Below are 15,949 nucleotides of genomic sequence, written 5' to 3' on the forward strand. Positions count from 1 at the left end.
CCCCAAACAAACTGGCATTTCTCTATCTTGGGATCTATACTCTAGCTTTTTTTCTACCTGGACTATCCTTGCCCTAGACATCCTCTTGGCTAACCATACCTCACCTTCTTCAAGTCTTTGCTCATTGAGGTTTTCTCAATGAAGTCTGCCTTAACCACCCTATTTAATACTATAACCAGCTCACCACGTAGGTCCGATCTTCCTGACCCTTTTCTTTTTCTTATAACCATGTCACTTATCAATCCCTAGCACATTATGTAATTCACTTACATAGTATAATTTGTAGACACTAGACTGCAAGCTCCACAAGGGAGAGGAATTTTGTTCTGTCCACTGACAGGTCCTGAGTGTCTTGAACAGGCTAGGCATATACTGGTGCTTAATAGACATTTCCCAAGTGAATGAATGAACAAATAAGTGAATTGATAATGCACGTCCAAATCAATACTGAATCCTAATCTTAATGATTCCACCTAGGAACATTTCTAGTATCTATGCCTTTGGTTCATATCTAATGATACTTGTGTTACCTCAAAACTGAGATTTTGAACTCACAGGTTCTGCACTCATCATTTGCTATCTATCTAATTGGCCAGTAGACCAATACCCCTTATAAAATTGCTCATGTCACTCCCATACTCATGGTGTCATGCTTGGCCTCTTTAGGGCTTTCCTATCCCTTCCCTTGGTCTGCTTTTATTGCCTTCCCTCACTGCCCTTTTCCTTCGTGAGTCTCTCCTCCCTCCTCATTGTCCTCCTACCCTGCCAGCACACTATAACCTCCATTCCTTTGTCACAATGCACATTCCTACCCTTGGTACCCTCCCCTGTCTTCCACTCTAAATGTCCATCCTGGAGCACTTCTCATCTCCTCTGCAAAGGCTTTCTTGACCCACCAGTTGACAAGGATTTCTCCATTCCCTACATTTATAATGTTTATATCATGGACCCCCATTCAGTTAAAACAATCTTATATTGCCTCGTGGAAGTTCTTAGAGTTTTTTTAACTGCATTTTCATATAACTCATGGATTGTTATATAAAATTTCTGTGGATAAGTCTGAGAGAAAGGGAAGATTTAACTTTTTAATTGTGAGGTTGATGTCTTCTATTTCTACTTATATTATAGCCTCCCTGAAGGAGGAAATACTTTCCTTAAGCTTCCTTATATTCCCATGGACCCAAACACAGTGCTAAGCATCTAGTAGATGTGCAATAAGTGTTTATGGGGCAGTTGAATGATTCAGAATTCACACAAGAAGGAGGCCATGAATGTTAATGTACTTTGCTGGAACACAATGACCAAAGGAATAAAATGCTAGTGGAATCAACCAAGGTTAAAATAAACAAAAAAACTGTATAAGGGGGTGGTCTTCTAGTTAGCTTCTTTTCATTAACTGTCATTAATGTGGCTGATAATCGGAAAATGTGAAGCACTAACTGATCTTAGTTCTTTACTTATAATCAAGTTGTTTTGTGCAGATATTTCTTCCATTTTGAAAGAAGTAAGAAATGCAGCTCTTTAGTGCAGCAGAAGAGGTCCTGAAGCCTTAAGTCTAACCTTAAAGTCACAGCATATTCAAGGCCCCCTAGTCCACTCTGTGTGGCTGGGGCTCAGGAAAGGTGCTTTCATCAGGTGACCATCAGAAGATGCAAATGAAGTCTCTGGGTATCAGTGTTGGCACTTTGCTCCTCACTGTCTTTCCTAGTCTCTCTTATTTATTCACTTAGTAGCCACTTACTGAGTGCTTACTGTTGCCAGCTCTGGCCAGGGCTGGGCATTTATATACATAATCTCACTCATCCTCACCACAACCCTTGAAGATAGGTACTGTGAATGTTCCCACTTTACAAGAAGGGACTTTGCTCAGAGAGGTTAAGTCACTTGGCCAGCTTGTAGTTAGTAAACTGTAAATCTGAGATTTGGACCTAAGAGCATGCTGACATCAAAGTCCTTGCATTTCACTTTGTCAAGCTGCCTCCCAGGTGCTCAGGATATATTTCATAGAGATGCGAGTGAATGAATGACTCAAAGGTTTGCAGTTTTGACAAACATGACTGAATTTCTGTAGACAATGCAGAGGAGAAAAGTAATGACATTAACGTTTTGTTAAAGAAATATTACTGAAATACAAGTGTTGACATGGCCTAAGCATTTAAATGAAACTTTGGAATGAGAGATCTGAGCTCTTAATCTTCTTTGCTCTGAAACCCCTTTCTTCTTCCTGAGACATGTAATCTAGTTATCTGGTTAAACCTTCAAATTCTTTTCTACTAAGCACTACGCAGGGACCCAAAGGTCTGAGAGGCCATGACAGGCATCTCTGCATTCCTTCCCCTCTGTAGGGCTGGGTGGGTACAGTGAAAAATACCAGTCTGCTGACTATAATCTGATAACCATCTCGAATGTGCTAATCTTGTCAAGACGGACCTTAAATGTGTAAATCAGTTGAGATGGAAATGTGATGACCCAAGACTAATTTCAAAACAAATGACATAAAACTCAACCCCTTAAAATACAAAAGACCAAGTTTTGAGGAGCAGATGGCTCTGAGCTTGAATTTCTCTCAACTATCAATGAGTTTTGTAACAATTACTAGATTCTGTAGTTGACCCAGGAAACTTGGGCCAAGAGCTCTGTCATCCCAGCCTGCATTGTCCGATTTAATAGTCCCAGCCAGCATTCTCCATCACACAGAGGCTAGTGAAACCATTCCCTGGATTACCAGTCTGTGAAAGAGACCGACTCTCACCAGCACCTCTTACATAGTAAACTAATGAGGCAATAATCACCCGATTCTCGAAATGTGCAAGTTATTGATATCTTAATGTAAAAATAGAAAAAGAAATTTAAAATTCCATGTTATAGCATTATCAGTGCAGTATCTTAAGTATTTCCTTGGTTATTCCACTAAGGTACTGTTTCAATTAACGTAGTTATAATTCAACACTCTTCTATATTTGAGAAAAACATTTAAAAAGGCCCATTAGGCAAAAGATCCAAGTGGAGACAGAGGCCAAGAAGCCGTCACTGCCAATTCTTAATACTCTCATATCTTTTAATTGGGGGTTTCTGCATGTTGACAGGCACATTAGGTCTAACCGCAAAAGCTTTCCCGCGAGAAAGTTATTTCGGCACTGATACTGTATTCACAGACACGTGCAAACTAGCATCAAGGAATTCTGTTCAATGACGGCCCACTCCCTCATGTTGCTACTTTATAGAAGCACCAGTGGCATTTGGTCACTTTGCTCAGCCTAAGTAGGGAGCCACAGAGGACTCTGGCCCTAGTTCCAACTGTGGGCAGGGAACTTTGCTTTAGTGGTCAAAAGTGCAGAAGGCAATCCTTTGCTCTCCCTCCTGAAAAGCAGGTCCTGACCTGTGTCTCCTAAGGGGTTAGACTGAGCGAGAGAAGGCCACAGCATTCACACCAGGCCACAGCACAGAGCAGCATTCTCAGTTAGCAAACCTGGTTCCCTTGGTCAGGAGGAAAGGTGCCCCTGATAACTGGGGACTAAAACCAGGAAATGAAAGGGAGGGAACATTCCAGGGTGAAATTTAAAAAAAAAAAAAAAAAAGGAAAGAAAAAAAGGAAAAATAAAAGAGAAAACGCTCAAAGCCCATGAGGCTATCTGGTTAACCATGGGTTAGAATCAGGTTTAGAGAGTCACACATAACTCAGCGTCTCGGCAGATTCAAAGACCCCAGGGTGAAAGGCTGAGGGTGAAAGGCGTTTCTATTTGTGGAAACAGTTTTCTTCTTTCACCACTCATTCTCTCTCTCTCTTGTTTTTAAAATTTTGGAGTCTATTTGTCACCTAAATTTGGACCACCAATAATTTTACCTGCCCAGCATTTTCATCCTTCCAGAAACAAAAGAGCAACAAAGATGGGGTCCGAAGATCCCTTTCCCACAGCCAATTCCAATCGGCCCTTCTCTCCCAGGGTTACGGGTGCTGGGAGCAGACATTCCCAGCAGGACATGCCACACACAGCAAATTGCCAAACCAGACTGTGCTGAAAGGCTTCCAAGGCACTTACTTGTACTTGTGCTGGTTCCAATCGTATTGATTGTGGTAGGGACGGATGAGGAGGAGTAGAGGGGCACGTGGCCATTCTCACACCCCAGACTTTTGTCCTGCCAGTTGGAAGTGTTGATGCAAATACCAGAATCCCGAGAGTTCTGCCACCCATTGAGCTTGTCGTCGGAGTTCTGTCTTTGGTGGTAGTAGTGCGTCTGCCCATAATCCACAGAGTCCGAGCGACCTCGGTTCTGGCCACCGAAGCTGGTCGACGTGCGGTCCTCCAAGTGATTCAGCCACATGGCTAAAGCACTGCGGTCTTCCAATGAAGTGGCCGGATGTATCAAAGCATAGGACAGCAGCTGCCTGCTCTCCTCGATGTGCTGGTTGTGTTCAATAGAGTGCGCCAGGATTTTGGGCAGCAGTTTCATATACTCTACTTTTGCGTCAAGGTTTCCTGGCTTTAGCAAAGGCAGGTGAGTTAACAGGAGGGAAATCACTTTATCCTTGGATTCCTGTTGCCATTGGTTAATGATTCCTGAAAAGGAAAATATACAGGGCAAATAAGCAAATACAGCCATGATGACACAAAAACACCACGCTGTAAAAAGAATTCCTGTGGCTTAGCATCCCAGTCTATATTCCCGGGCTAAATTTTTGCAAAACAATCCATGAATCGGATTGGATAACTGACCTCAGGTTGTCAGGGGGTAGCAACTTCAGTGAAACACGGAAGAAACGTTCTTAGATATTTTAATCTAATTCTCATTCAGGTCTCCAAAGAGGCTACAACTACTTTGGTACAACCAAATAGAATTATAGGCCTGTTTTTTTTTTCTTTCTTAGAACAGTCTAGCCATACCTTCAGATAGACAGGAGGATAAAGAAAAAGAGAATCTCCATAGAAAAGTGAGTGTAATCAAGGGTCCATATAGCTGGAGTCCTTGGGGATAAGGCTGCATTCCACCCTGCCCCACCCCCACCCCCAGATATCTGTGGAAAAGTGGTTTAAACACTGGTAGCGGCATTTGTATGAAGTTGGTAGATCCTCTTAGACGGAGAAATCCATCAGGAAAAGAATAGGGACTCCTCTCATCCTAGGGAAGAAGGCCTGCACCTTGATCTCAAGAAGCTTAGAAAATGACTGTGAGCTCAAAGCTCGAATGAGCAATGGACCTACGCTCCAGGAGAACCTCTGATCACACCTGTAAGCAAGCTATTTTTCTCTATATGTAAAAGACCTGTTCAGTTATTTTTATTGTGGTAAAATATATATAACATAATATTTACCATTTTAAACGTTTTTAAGTGTATGGTTCAGTGGCATTACGTATATTCACAATGATATTCAACCATCGCCACCATCCATTTCCAGACCTTTCCCATCTTTCCAAACTGAAACTCTGTACTCATTAAACACTAACTCTCCATTCCCTGTTCCCCCAGCTCCTGGCAACCCTCACTATACTTTCTGTCTCTGTGCTTTTGACCACTCTAGGTACCTCATATAAGTGAAATCCTATGGTATTTAATTTCATGCGATTGACTTATTTCACTCAGCCTAGTGTCTTCGAAGTTCATCCATGTGAAGACCTGTTTTTAACACACTCACAAGGAAGGATTCCCTTTCTGCCCCTTCTGATGGAAACATAAACTTGCTGCCTTTAGGTAAACATGGGGAAACAATGCAATTCACCTTGATTGGCCTTTGAGAAGTAGCCTGTTCCAGACACTGATCATTATCCAAGGACCTGGGGCCATAGGAAGAAAGCTCCCTGCTAGAAAAGTCATTCCTGACACCTCAACTCTGATGACCCTACAAGGACAGGCAGTACTGCTGACTTTCACACAGTATCTGCAAGGTTGAAAAGAGTTTCTGGAATTTAGCAGAAGGGCTTCACAACTCTAGCAAGGTACAAACATATCAGGACAAGCTCGGGAGTCATCACTGACCATAAGTTACAAATGCATCAGCCATGTACTCCAAGGCCTCTCAAGACTACAAGGGTATATTCAAAGAAAAGTATCAGGCAAAGTATGCAATGAAAAAATGTGAGCTTTGGAGTCAGGCAAAACTGGGCATGAATCCCAGATTTGCCACTTAATTTGCAGTGGAACCTTGGTCAGTTACTTAACCTCTCTGAGCCTCAGCTCCCTCATCAGTCAAGAGTGTTACCAACAGCATTTGCCCTCCTGTGGTGTAGGATTAAATGAGGTAATACATCAAAAGGACCTTCAAGTACTTGATGGTGGAAATATTTCCTTTTACTTGTCTCTGCGTTAGGCCTACATTATAGTGATGCTAGGTGGTTTGGGATACCAAAATTTAAAAATAATAGAGACCAGACATGACCCAGGGAAAGTCATTAAAATCATCAGAGGTAGAAAAAGAAGCAGAAAGTTGAAAGGTAAAAGAAAATGGGGTTGCTGAGCTTACAACTAAACAATACAAAGAGATGCTTGACCCCTTTCGAGTAGAGATCTTGTAAGGAGATGAACATTCAGCTATTTGAAGCAGAAGTCTTCAGATTGAAGCAGGAGAGATTAAGATTAAATGTGGAAGAGAAATGAAGTGTCAGAATAACAAGACTGAGGAGTCACCAAAAAAGGCTCTATAATCTGTCCTAGGGGCATGAAGGATAGAGCTAGATGGTCTCCAGATGCATTGTCAGATGGAAATATAATATGGAATATGGGATTCCACATAAGGAATTTAATAAAATTTTTTAGTATTAAAAGAAAAGTAAAAAAAGGTGAAATTAATTTTAATGATATATTTTATTTAATCCGATGTATCAAAATATTAACTTGTAATTGATATAAAGTTACTAATGAAACATTTTACATTCTTTGCTTTGTATTAAATCTTTGAGTTCCAGAATGTATTTTACCACTGAGAGCACATCTCAGTGTGGACTAGCCACATCTGAAGTGCTCAGAAGCCAGGTGTGGCTGGTGGCTACTGAATTAGCTAGCACAGGGCTAGAGACATTCAGATGGGGAAGGTGGGTGGGAGGGCACATATGACCTCGGCAGGTCCCTCCAAGCTCCCCAACTCTATATTTAGCTAACTGCCACCTGACACAAGACAACCCTCATGCATTCCACTAGGTATAGCCTTCCCTTTAAAGTAGCTCCAGGAGATGAAGAAAGCACCAATTTTAACTTTTTCATCAATACATTTTCAGCAAACACCAGCATGTCATACTTGGAACAAAGAAAAATCTATTCATTAAGCACAAAGAGCTAAAGAGGCACTGACAAAAAGCAAAAGGCTCCGAGAGGAAGATGAATCTATGTCCAACGCCAACACTGATCAGATGTGGCTAGTGCACGCCCTGGAAAAATGTACATTTAAAAATAAAATTTGGGAACAACCTTGAATAAAAATTCACGAGGCTGAGAAACTCTCTAGCTTTCTGCTAGGTCACTTCTCTGTTTGGATATTGTACTCTTCCACAAAAGGTCAGCCTAAAAAAAAAAAATCAGGAACAAAAACAAAACGTAAATAGGACTCAGTGCAAACTAAACATGTTATCTCCATGCAAGCTCTCTCTGCCAGGGATTAACCTGGGATCCAGGGGAGAAACAAGAAGCTGCTGGCCCTGGGCCCTTCCAGGCCTGAAGCAGTTCTTTCTCTCCCCTTGGAACAGGGCTTGGATGGTGCGGGGCTGTCGCATGGCTAGGAAGACAACTATGACTCTTGTTTACTGCCACTGGGAACATGGACATAAGATTGCCTTCTGAGGGCTAGCTACACCTACTGGATCCAACCGTCTCTGCTACTGCTACAGCTGCCACGCTGACAGCTACCACTATTGAATGTTTTCTATGTGTCAGGGACTTTTCTAAGTGTTGTCATATAATTGCTCATTTAATCCTCACAAGAAGCTTATGAGGTAGGTCTTATTTACAGCCTTATTTTGCAAATGAGGACACACAAAACACACAGAGTTCAAGTCACTTGATCCAAGTCCCCTGGCTAGTGAGGTAGCGGAATGGGAATATGCAAATTAGCATAGATACATAATGATTATCATAAGAGAAGAGCTTGGACATAAGCTAAATACATTATATATTTATAATATATAATATGTAATTATATAATACATGAAATACAGAATTTTATACATAATATACAGTTATAAGTATATGTATATTTATAAATATAATAATATAAGAATATTAATAGAGTATATGGATCAACAGAAGAGTTGGTCAGCTATGGAAGTGTAGAAAACAAAGGAGTCACAGACACAGTGTAGGTGATACCTATTGTGGTTTAAAATATGTCCACGATTTTCTTGAAACTCCTCTCCAAAAGGTGGAACTTAATTAATTCCCTTCCCTTTGAGTGAAAGCTGGACCTAGTGAGTCGCTTCTAGCAAATAGAACGTAGCATAAGTGACAATGTGTGACTTCATGAATCAGGTAATAAAAGGCACTGTCGTATTTTCTTTGCTCTCTCGCTCAGGGGGAAGTCAGCCAGCATGTTGTGAGGACACTCAAGCAACCCACAGGGAGGAAAGTCTTGGTGGTGAGGAGCTGAGGCCTCCTATCAACAGCCAGCACCAACTTGCTAGCCATGCGATGGAACTCCCAGCCCCAGTTAAGCCTCCAGACATTTTAAGGTACCTTGAGCCAGAACCATTCATATCCAGAACCATTCATATCCCTGATCCACAGAACATGTGTGCTAACATGTTTCTTGTTACTTTAAGCTGCTAAGTTTGGGGTAATTTGTAATGTGGCCAAAAATGACTAATATACTTATCCAAGTACCCCTCTAGGAAATAGGAAGTTTTAGCCATTTGGTTTTGAGTAGTTCAGTCGTTCAAGCTAAGTCCTTCCCACTCTGAGATGGACTCATGAAACTAACCTGTTGCCACTATACATTCACCTCACTTAGCCTCCCTGCAGCTTGATTATCCACTCACCAAATCACCTTTGGGCTATGATTTAGCTTACCAGGCACTTTCAGGGAGAGAATGAACTGATAATACAGACAAGGTATTTCCTCGTTCTGTGATGATAATTTTTCAGGGCAACTTAATAAATGGTTTCTGATTATGATTTAGCCTCCTGTGGAGGCCTTCCTGTGCTGATTATATGGACTTTGAGTACATCTGGTCCCTCTGATGATGGCTCCTCCTGGAAAATTAATAAGCCAGCATTGCAGACTCTACTTCCCTGCTTTCTAGTAAGTATTGAGTCAGTCTCTCAGGGTGAGCATCCCCAGGGCACTGATGAGAGTGAGCATCTTCACCTTAAGAGAAGCCAGGTCCTATGTGTGGGGACTTGGCACATAATGGCTTGCTCCTGCCCTGCTGCCCACTGGCCTTCTTTGTGGCATCTATACCACCTTCCAGAGAGAAAGGAGCCTTTACTGAGATGTGTATTCAATGGATTCTCTTCACTGGAAAAGAAAATCCTCAAAAATTCCAATTAATCAATCATTCTGTGAGGCAGTTTCTTTTATTATCCACCCCAATATCTTTCTATTCAGTAGACAATCTGGAAAAATGGAAGTCCAAGAGCAGCCAGGTTCAATGATGCCAACTCACTTCTATTAACTTCTCTGAATATTATTTCTCTGGATAAGGAGCAGATATGTAAGAGTTTCCTGGACATTTTATGAGGGTAAAAATGAATGGCTTATAATTTATACACCAGTGACATAGTAGTAGTAAGAAAAAAATCTTAGAAGAGCTGTAATTAAAGACCGTGAAGATTAGAAAACTGTCCCAATGATTCTTGGAGTGACAAAGAGTGTTTTTAAATACCAAGCCTGGTATTATTACTACACAATGGTATGTCAATGTTTAAGGGCTCCACTTGTTAGTAAATTACCCTTAAATTGCTATTTTATTATACCCTTGTTTTCAGTTTAATAACATTTACCATAAAAGGGTTTCTCACAAGTATATTTAGGTAATTTGCTCATGTGAGAAATGTCTGGAAATTAAGTACACACATACAAGAAGTACTGGTTAAATAAATAGTGTAACAGGAGGAAATTCTAGTGGGTCTTAAATGGTCAAATGTTCCTTGGAAGAATTTGTCTTACAAACTGAACCCTAGACACATCATGTGATAAAGGCTTCTAAACAGTACAACTCTGCACAACTCAAGGACAAATGACCAGTGGTAACACCACACACCATGCATTGGGTAGGGATATGAGCTGAAGGAGCACCTGAAAAATCAGAGGGAACGTGGCAAATACACATGGCAAACAGTGGGATTCTTATGTTGGCACCTGCACTTGCGTATTGGCTGTCCAAGGTACCCTCTTGTGCTAGCGATGATTAGAGAAACAGCCCCATGATTTGGTGGAGCCCTCAAGAGATGTGGATTAGACCGGTTGTGATGGGGGACCTGGTAATACGGTGTTACTGAGCTCCTATAGCTGCAGGGAGTGCTTTGAGCAGATACAAAGGATTGAGAAGATAGAAACCTTCCCCCTATTTTCAAAGAAGGTGATTGCTGGCTTCCAAGATGGCCCCATGGGTCTTTATCCCTTGCATACTCTTCTCCACAACAAATCTGAGCAGGTCTATGTAACCAAGAGTGAGTTTGGTGGGGGTGTGCTGAGGTTAGGTCATAAAAGGCTCTGTAGCTTCCATCTCTCTCTCTTGGTTCTCTTGTTCGGGGGAAAACCAACCATACCAATTATGAAGACACCCGGGCAGCCCCGGGGGAGGCACAGGTGAGAAGGAACTCAGGCTTGCTACTCAGAGGCAGTACCAACTGCCAGCCATGTGAGTGAGCCATCTCAGAGGAGGAGTCTCCAGCTTTGGTGATCTCATGAGAGACTTTAAGCCAGAACTACCCAGCTAGTCTGTCCCAAATTCTGACCCTCAGAAAACTGTAAGATAAATGTTAAGTTTTGAAGTAGTTTGTTACACAGCACTAGTTAACTCATAAGTGGAGCTAGTTAACTAATATAAGGAACTAATATATGGAGCTTTGTGTTACTTGGTAAAAACCATTCAAAAATGCTACTGCCCCTTAATTCACTAGCAAGGCAGGGATCTACGCTGTGGACTCCATGGCCCACTATAACCACTAGAGCTTTCTCTGAGAGCATGCAGGTCGTTAGGTACTGGCCATTCATAGGCACCTGACTGTCCTCGAAGGGCAAGAACCAGGCAACTCTGATCCCAGCAGACACCTACAGTGACCCACTTACTGCTCCAGAGTGACCCTCTCACCTCTTCAATGAGGGCTTTCCATCCTAGTCACTTTTTTTCCTGGGTAGTACTGGCATGGCCGGGTGCTCCAGGAGGACTCCTTTGCTCCTGATGGAGCCCAGACCAGCAGTGAACTAGTCCTGAGCTCTCAGCTAAGGGCTCAAGTTAGGGTTGAGATTCACCTTCAGGCTTTTGACCTTCTCTTGGTTATGACTAACTCTTTGAGGTATGAGGCTGCCCATTCCCGTCAGGTACCTAAAACAGGCCAGCTCCCTCAACCACTTGCCTCAGTTCTGGCCTCTGGCCTTGACAGTATGCACACTCCCCCCACATTCGTACCTCCAGCTCACATCTCACTCTGAGCTTCAGAATCATATATCCCAAATGTATCCTCTACATCTCAACTCAAATGATTCCAAGTTAACATGTCCAAAACCGAACTTGTGCTTTATTCACTAGATCTGCTCCTGTGTGGTCTTCTTCTCGATCTCAGCAAATGACTTTTCTATCTTTCCAGTAGCTCAGGTTGAAACCTTGGAGTATCCTTGACTCTTTTCTCTCATATCCACATTTAATCTGTCAGCAAATCCGGACCTATGAATCCCCAAAATGTATCCAGAACTTGACTACCTCTCACCAAGCTTCTGCATTCCACCCACCTCCAACAGTCTGTTATCAACATAAGAACCAGGTGATCTTTCAACACTAGATGATAAGTCATGTCACTTCTCTGATCAAATATTCTAATGATTTCCCATCTCACATTGAGTAAGAGCCATACAATGGTTTATCAGCACCTCTACGATCTTAACCCTATCTCTGCTGCTGTCCCTCATTCATTTCAGTCCATCCTGGCTTCCTTGTTTTTCCTTTAGCAGCTAGATATGAGCCTAATCTTCCAACCTTTGTACTTGCTGTTCCCTGTGGCTGGCACACTTTTCCCAAAAACCCACATTTAGCCTCTCTCAGTTCTGTCTGCTCAGATGTTACCTTCTTGGTGAGACCTCCTCTGTCCACATATTTTAAATTGCCTATATCACGCCCTTACCCTACACTCCCTTATCGCCCCCCCACCCTGCCCTGCTTTATTTTTCTCCATAGCACTTATCATGTGATCTGCTGTGTATTACACTCACTTTCTGTCTTTCTCTATTAGGCCGTAAGCACTATCAGGTTGTGGCATTGTCTCCATTTTTCCATGGGCTAACATTTCCTTATTAATCACATTTTTTAGTGGCTATATAAAATTGTGCCCAGATATTTTGTTTGGTAGATTTGGGGATTTCTTACTCCAAATCTTAGGCACTACCTAGAAATTTCTTTTAAATAAAGACTGATGGACTGGGTGACCTGTGAATAATAATGGGTACCAACTGTCACCCCAAAACTGTTCAGTCACCTTTTTCTCATCTAACTCTGCAGAATTATGATTACTTTTAGCTTTAGTGTCAAATAAAAACAAGAACATACGAAAGAAGAAAATAAAATGATTAGCTCAATTTTCAAAATCTTTACTGCATCCCCCTTCTCAATATTCTGTTTAGAATGGAAAATTTCCCCACGTGCTAGAAAACAAAAGCATAATGGGTGCTTTTCCTGATTATAACTGACACCAATTAAAGTAATCTTCATGATAAAGATTTGAGAGGCTGAGACAGCAGATATAAATGTATTTAATACACTCTTTTGCAAACATCTGTTGAAGAAAGAAAGAAAAACTGATGCCAATAGGATCGTGTTAAGACAGTTGTATGCCCAAACGTTTTTAGCCATAAGTAATTATATTCTAATAAAGCCTCCTAGGAACTGGTTTCCTAAGGGTCATATAATTAGATATGAAGAAAATGTCACCTTACTCTCAACAAATGCAAGACAAATCCTTGCAAACCACATTTGGCTAGTTTTTTTATACCAGAAACCCCTCGGAGGAGAGGCTATAAATGTTCTAAAAGCAGGAAGCTTTCCCACTCACTAATCTTCAGTGCCACTCTTGCACTCCCAGACCGCCACTGACAAAACCCCACACACCACAAAATGACTCTCAAATAGTGTTTCAAAATAATGAATTAGCAATCCTCTTGCCGACCTTGCAAAGGAGAAGAACACGCTTTGTATTACTACTGTAAGTCTTCATTTAATGCCGTGCATATGTTCTTGGAAACTGCGACTTTAATCGAAACAATGTAAAGGAAACCAATTTTACCGTAGGCTAATTGATATAAACGAGAGTTAAGTTCCTACGGCATATTTCTGGTCACAAATGTATCACTAAACTTCTACATAAAGACCCAAAATACTTCTCATATTAAATAAATAAATGTGAGCTATACGTACATTTAAGAAAGATTACTAAAATAAGTAAGATAATGATTTTCCTGAAGATTCCAGTTCAGAGTCCACGTGGCCAAATCCTCTCCTGGCAGCTCACGGCGCAAGGCGGGACCCCACCCTAGACAGGACGCCCTTCCATCGCAGGGATACCTACTTATACACCCACTCTCAGACTGGGACAATTTAGCCCATTTACCCAAAGTGCACATCTTTGGGATGCGGGAGGAAACCGGAGTCCCCAGAGAAAACCTACGCAGCCGTGAGGAGAATATGCAAACTCCACAAGGGCAGTGGCCCCGGCTGGGAATCGGTATTTCCCCAATCATTAACGTTGTAACAAGACAACATTAAACAAAGTGATGTTATTCAAGGACCTGCTCAGATTCGGGCCTTGTTCCATGAGAAGCACTGGAAATGGGAGTCTTGAAAGAAGCGCATTACGGTCCAGGTAGCCCAATTAGGCTACCAAAACCCAAATCCTCGGCAACATCCAGACAGTCAACGAAGGAGCCTCTTGAGAGGAATATAAACAGGTCAAATCACAAAAGAATAATTTGTGCTCAGTCTAACAGACCAAACTGAACAACAGTCACTTTAAACAATATGTGTATAAACCTCATGAAATCTGGGAAGGGCCAGAATGAACAAGTTTCACCTCTGACAACAGGGAGCCATTCTACATCTTAAAATGAGTCTGGACTGTTAAGTCACTGGGTCCCACACTTTCTAAAATAATGTGAAAGTTACTCAACAACTTATAGATCAGACTTCCCATCCTGAAAGTAAATGTGAATGTAAGAGTCCTGTTATGTAACTATGTAAGTATTGTCTCTAAGGAATGGCACATATATATTCCCAAAATATACGTTAGAAAAGTTGATAGTAAAATTTATATATCACTCATTTAGGTATGAAATCTGAAATACATGTCCAAGTTATTCTAAGGAAGAAAGAATGAACAGTTTCGTGGAGGCGGGATATTTGAATCCATGGTCACAAATGAACTGTTACAGTATTTGGAAAGAAGGGCTTAGTCAACTGTACAAGGACAGAGTTTGGTGACCTGCCCAAGGACATAACCAATCCTGCTCTCTCATCCTCATTAGGCACAGCCCTGCAGAGGGAGTTAGAGGCACACCTCCCTTCTGGTTCTCTTGAGCTATCAGCCAACTCCAGGAATTTATGCAAAGGTAAGCAGTTTATTTTCACTGGTTACTTGTGCACCAAACTTGTTTTCAGGTTAGTAGGTTTGTTGACGCAATTAGAATAAAAAATGTTTCCAATTTTTTGAGAAGGGAAACTACTCTTTAATATCTGAACTCCTCCAGGGCAGTGGGGTAAGAAGAAAAGTTAGAAAGGATGATGATAAAGTTCTCTAATCGGGAATGAGAATGGCGGAGACCATTTCCCTCCTTCTGAGCATCCACCGTGAAATTAAATAGACCCAGAGGTCAGTGGCTGGACCAGAATCAGGACTGACCAAATTTTTGCTTTAGCAGACTTTGTGAGAATGCTGCAGGGGGGAGACCAGAGCTCAGAGCCACACAGTTATAATGTCTGTGAAAAAGGGCCTTTCGCTCTTCCTTCCTGAGTCTCAAACATACTAGCTAGAATTCTAAACCAAAGGAAGACACAAAATCAGTGGGAGGACTTAAGGCACACTGGTCCAGAGCAGGGTTTGTTTCGCTTTAACCTGGCTTTGCACTACTGCCTTTGGAGGTGGGTGTATTTATTCATCCATTAGATTATTATCTTTGTTCCCTTATCAATGTATATGACCTGCTGCTAGGATCTGTCCTTTTTGATGGGGTGTTCAGGGTCAGAAATAGCCAAGGAAAGGTTTTGAACCCCACAGAAATGTCTGCAATACAAAGAACATGGAGAGAGAATCAGACAAGAGGAGTGGAGAAAAACTTTAAGAAAGTTTCCATTTATAGAACCAACAGGCATCTCTGTAAGGAGTAGAATCTATTCTTTAAAGTAACCCCAGAACCACCAGCAGAACTCCAGCCAGCATCCCACACATTATTTACTGGAAGAACATGAAGAGTGTAGTCAATTATCACTATACCAAAGGTTAAGTCTCCAATCTTAAAAGAGATTGTTATTTATCATTAACTATTCTTTGCTATAGATATACCCCATATACAACCAAATGCTCTCTTTCTTGCCCCACTTCATCACCATGACATGGTTTGAGAATCTGCTTTCCTCCTCAGGTCCTGTTGATCTACTCTGGCCCCCATGGCCTTCTCTCTACCCCGGTTTAACACACTGACGTCCATGGTTGTACAATATTTTCTCCTCAATTAGACTCCCTTTAAGGGCAGGGACAGTGTCTGCACTTATGTGGCCCCTACTCGCTTGCCTGATTACGTAGGTTTGCTGGAACACACAAAACAAA

General features: G+C 41.7%; 1 protein-coding gene across 2 annotated transcripts in view; it reads right to left on the reverse strand.

The window, feature by feature from the left end:
- SAMD4A (sterile alpha motif domain containing 4A) overlaps positions 1-15,949 on the reverse strand; it is a 203,447-nt gene that overhangs the window by 80,242 nt on the left and 107,256 nt on the right. For both annotated transcript variants that reach the window (XM_006920168.2, XM_006920169.3), the window contains exon 2: positions 4,041-4,559. In XM_006920168.2, the coding sequence (XP_006920230.1) occupies positions 4,041-4,559 (519 nt within the window). The remainder of the gene's footprint in view (positions 1-4,040; positions 4,560-15,949) is intronic.

Source organism: Pteropus alecto, unplaced genomic scaffold (genome assembly GCF_000325575.1).
Source record: "Pteropus alecto unplaced genomic scaffold, ASM32557v1 scaffold86, whole genome shotgun sequence".
Lineage (NCBI taxonomy): Eukaryota > Metazoa > Chordata > Mammalia > Chiroptera > Pteropodidae > Pteropus > Pteropus alecto.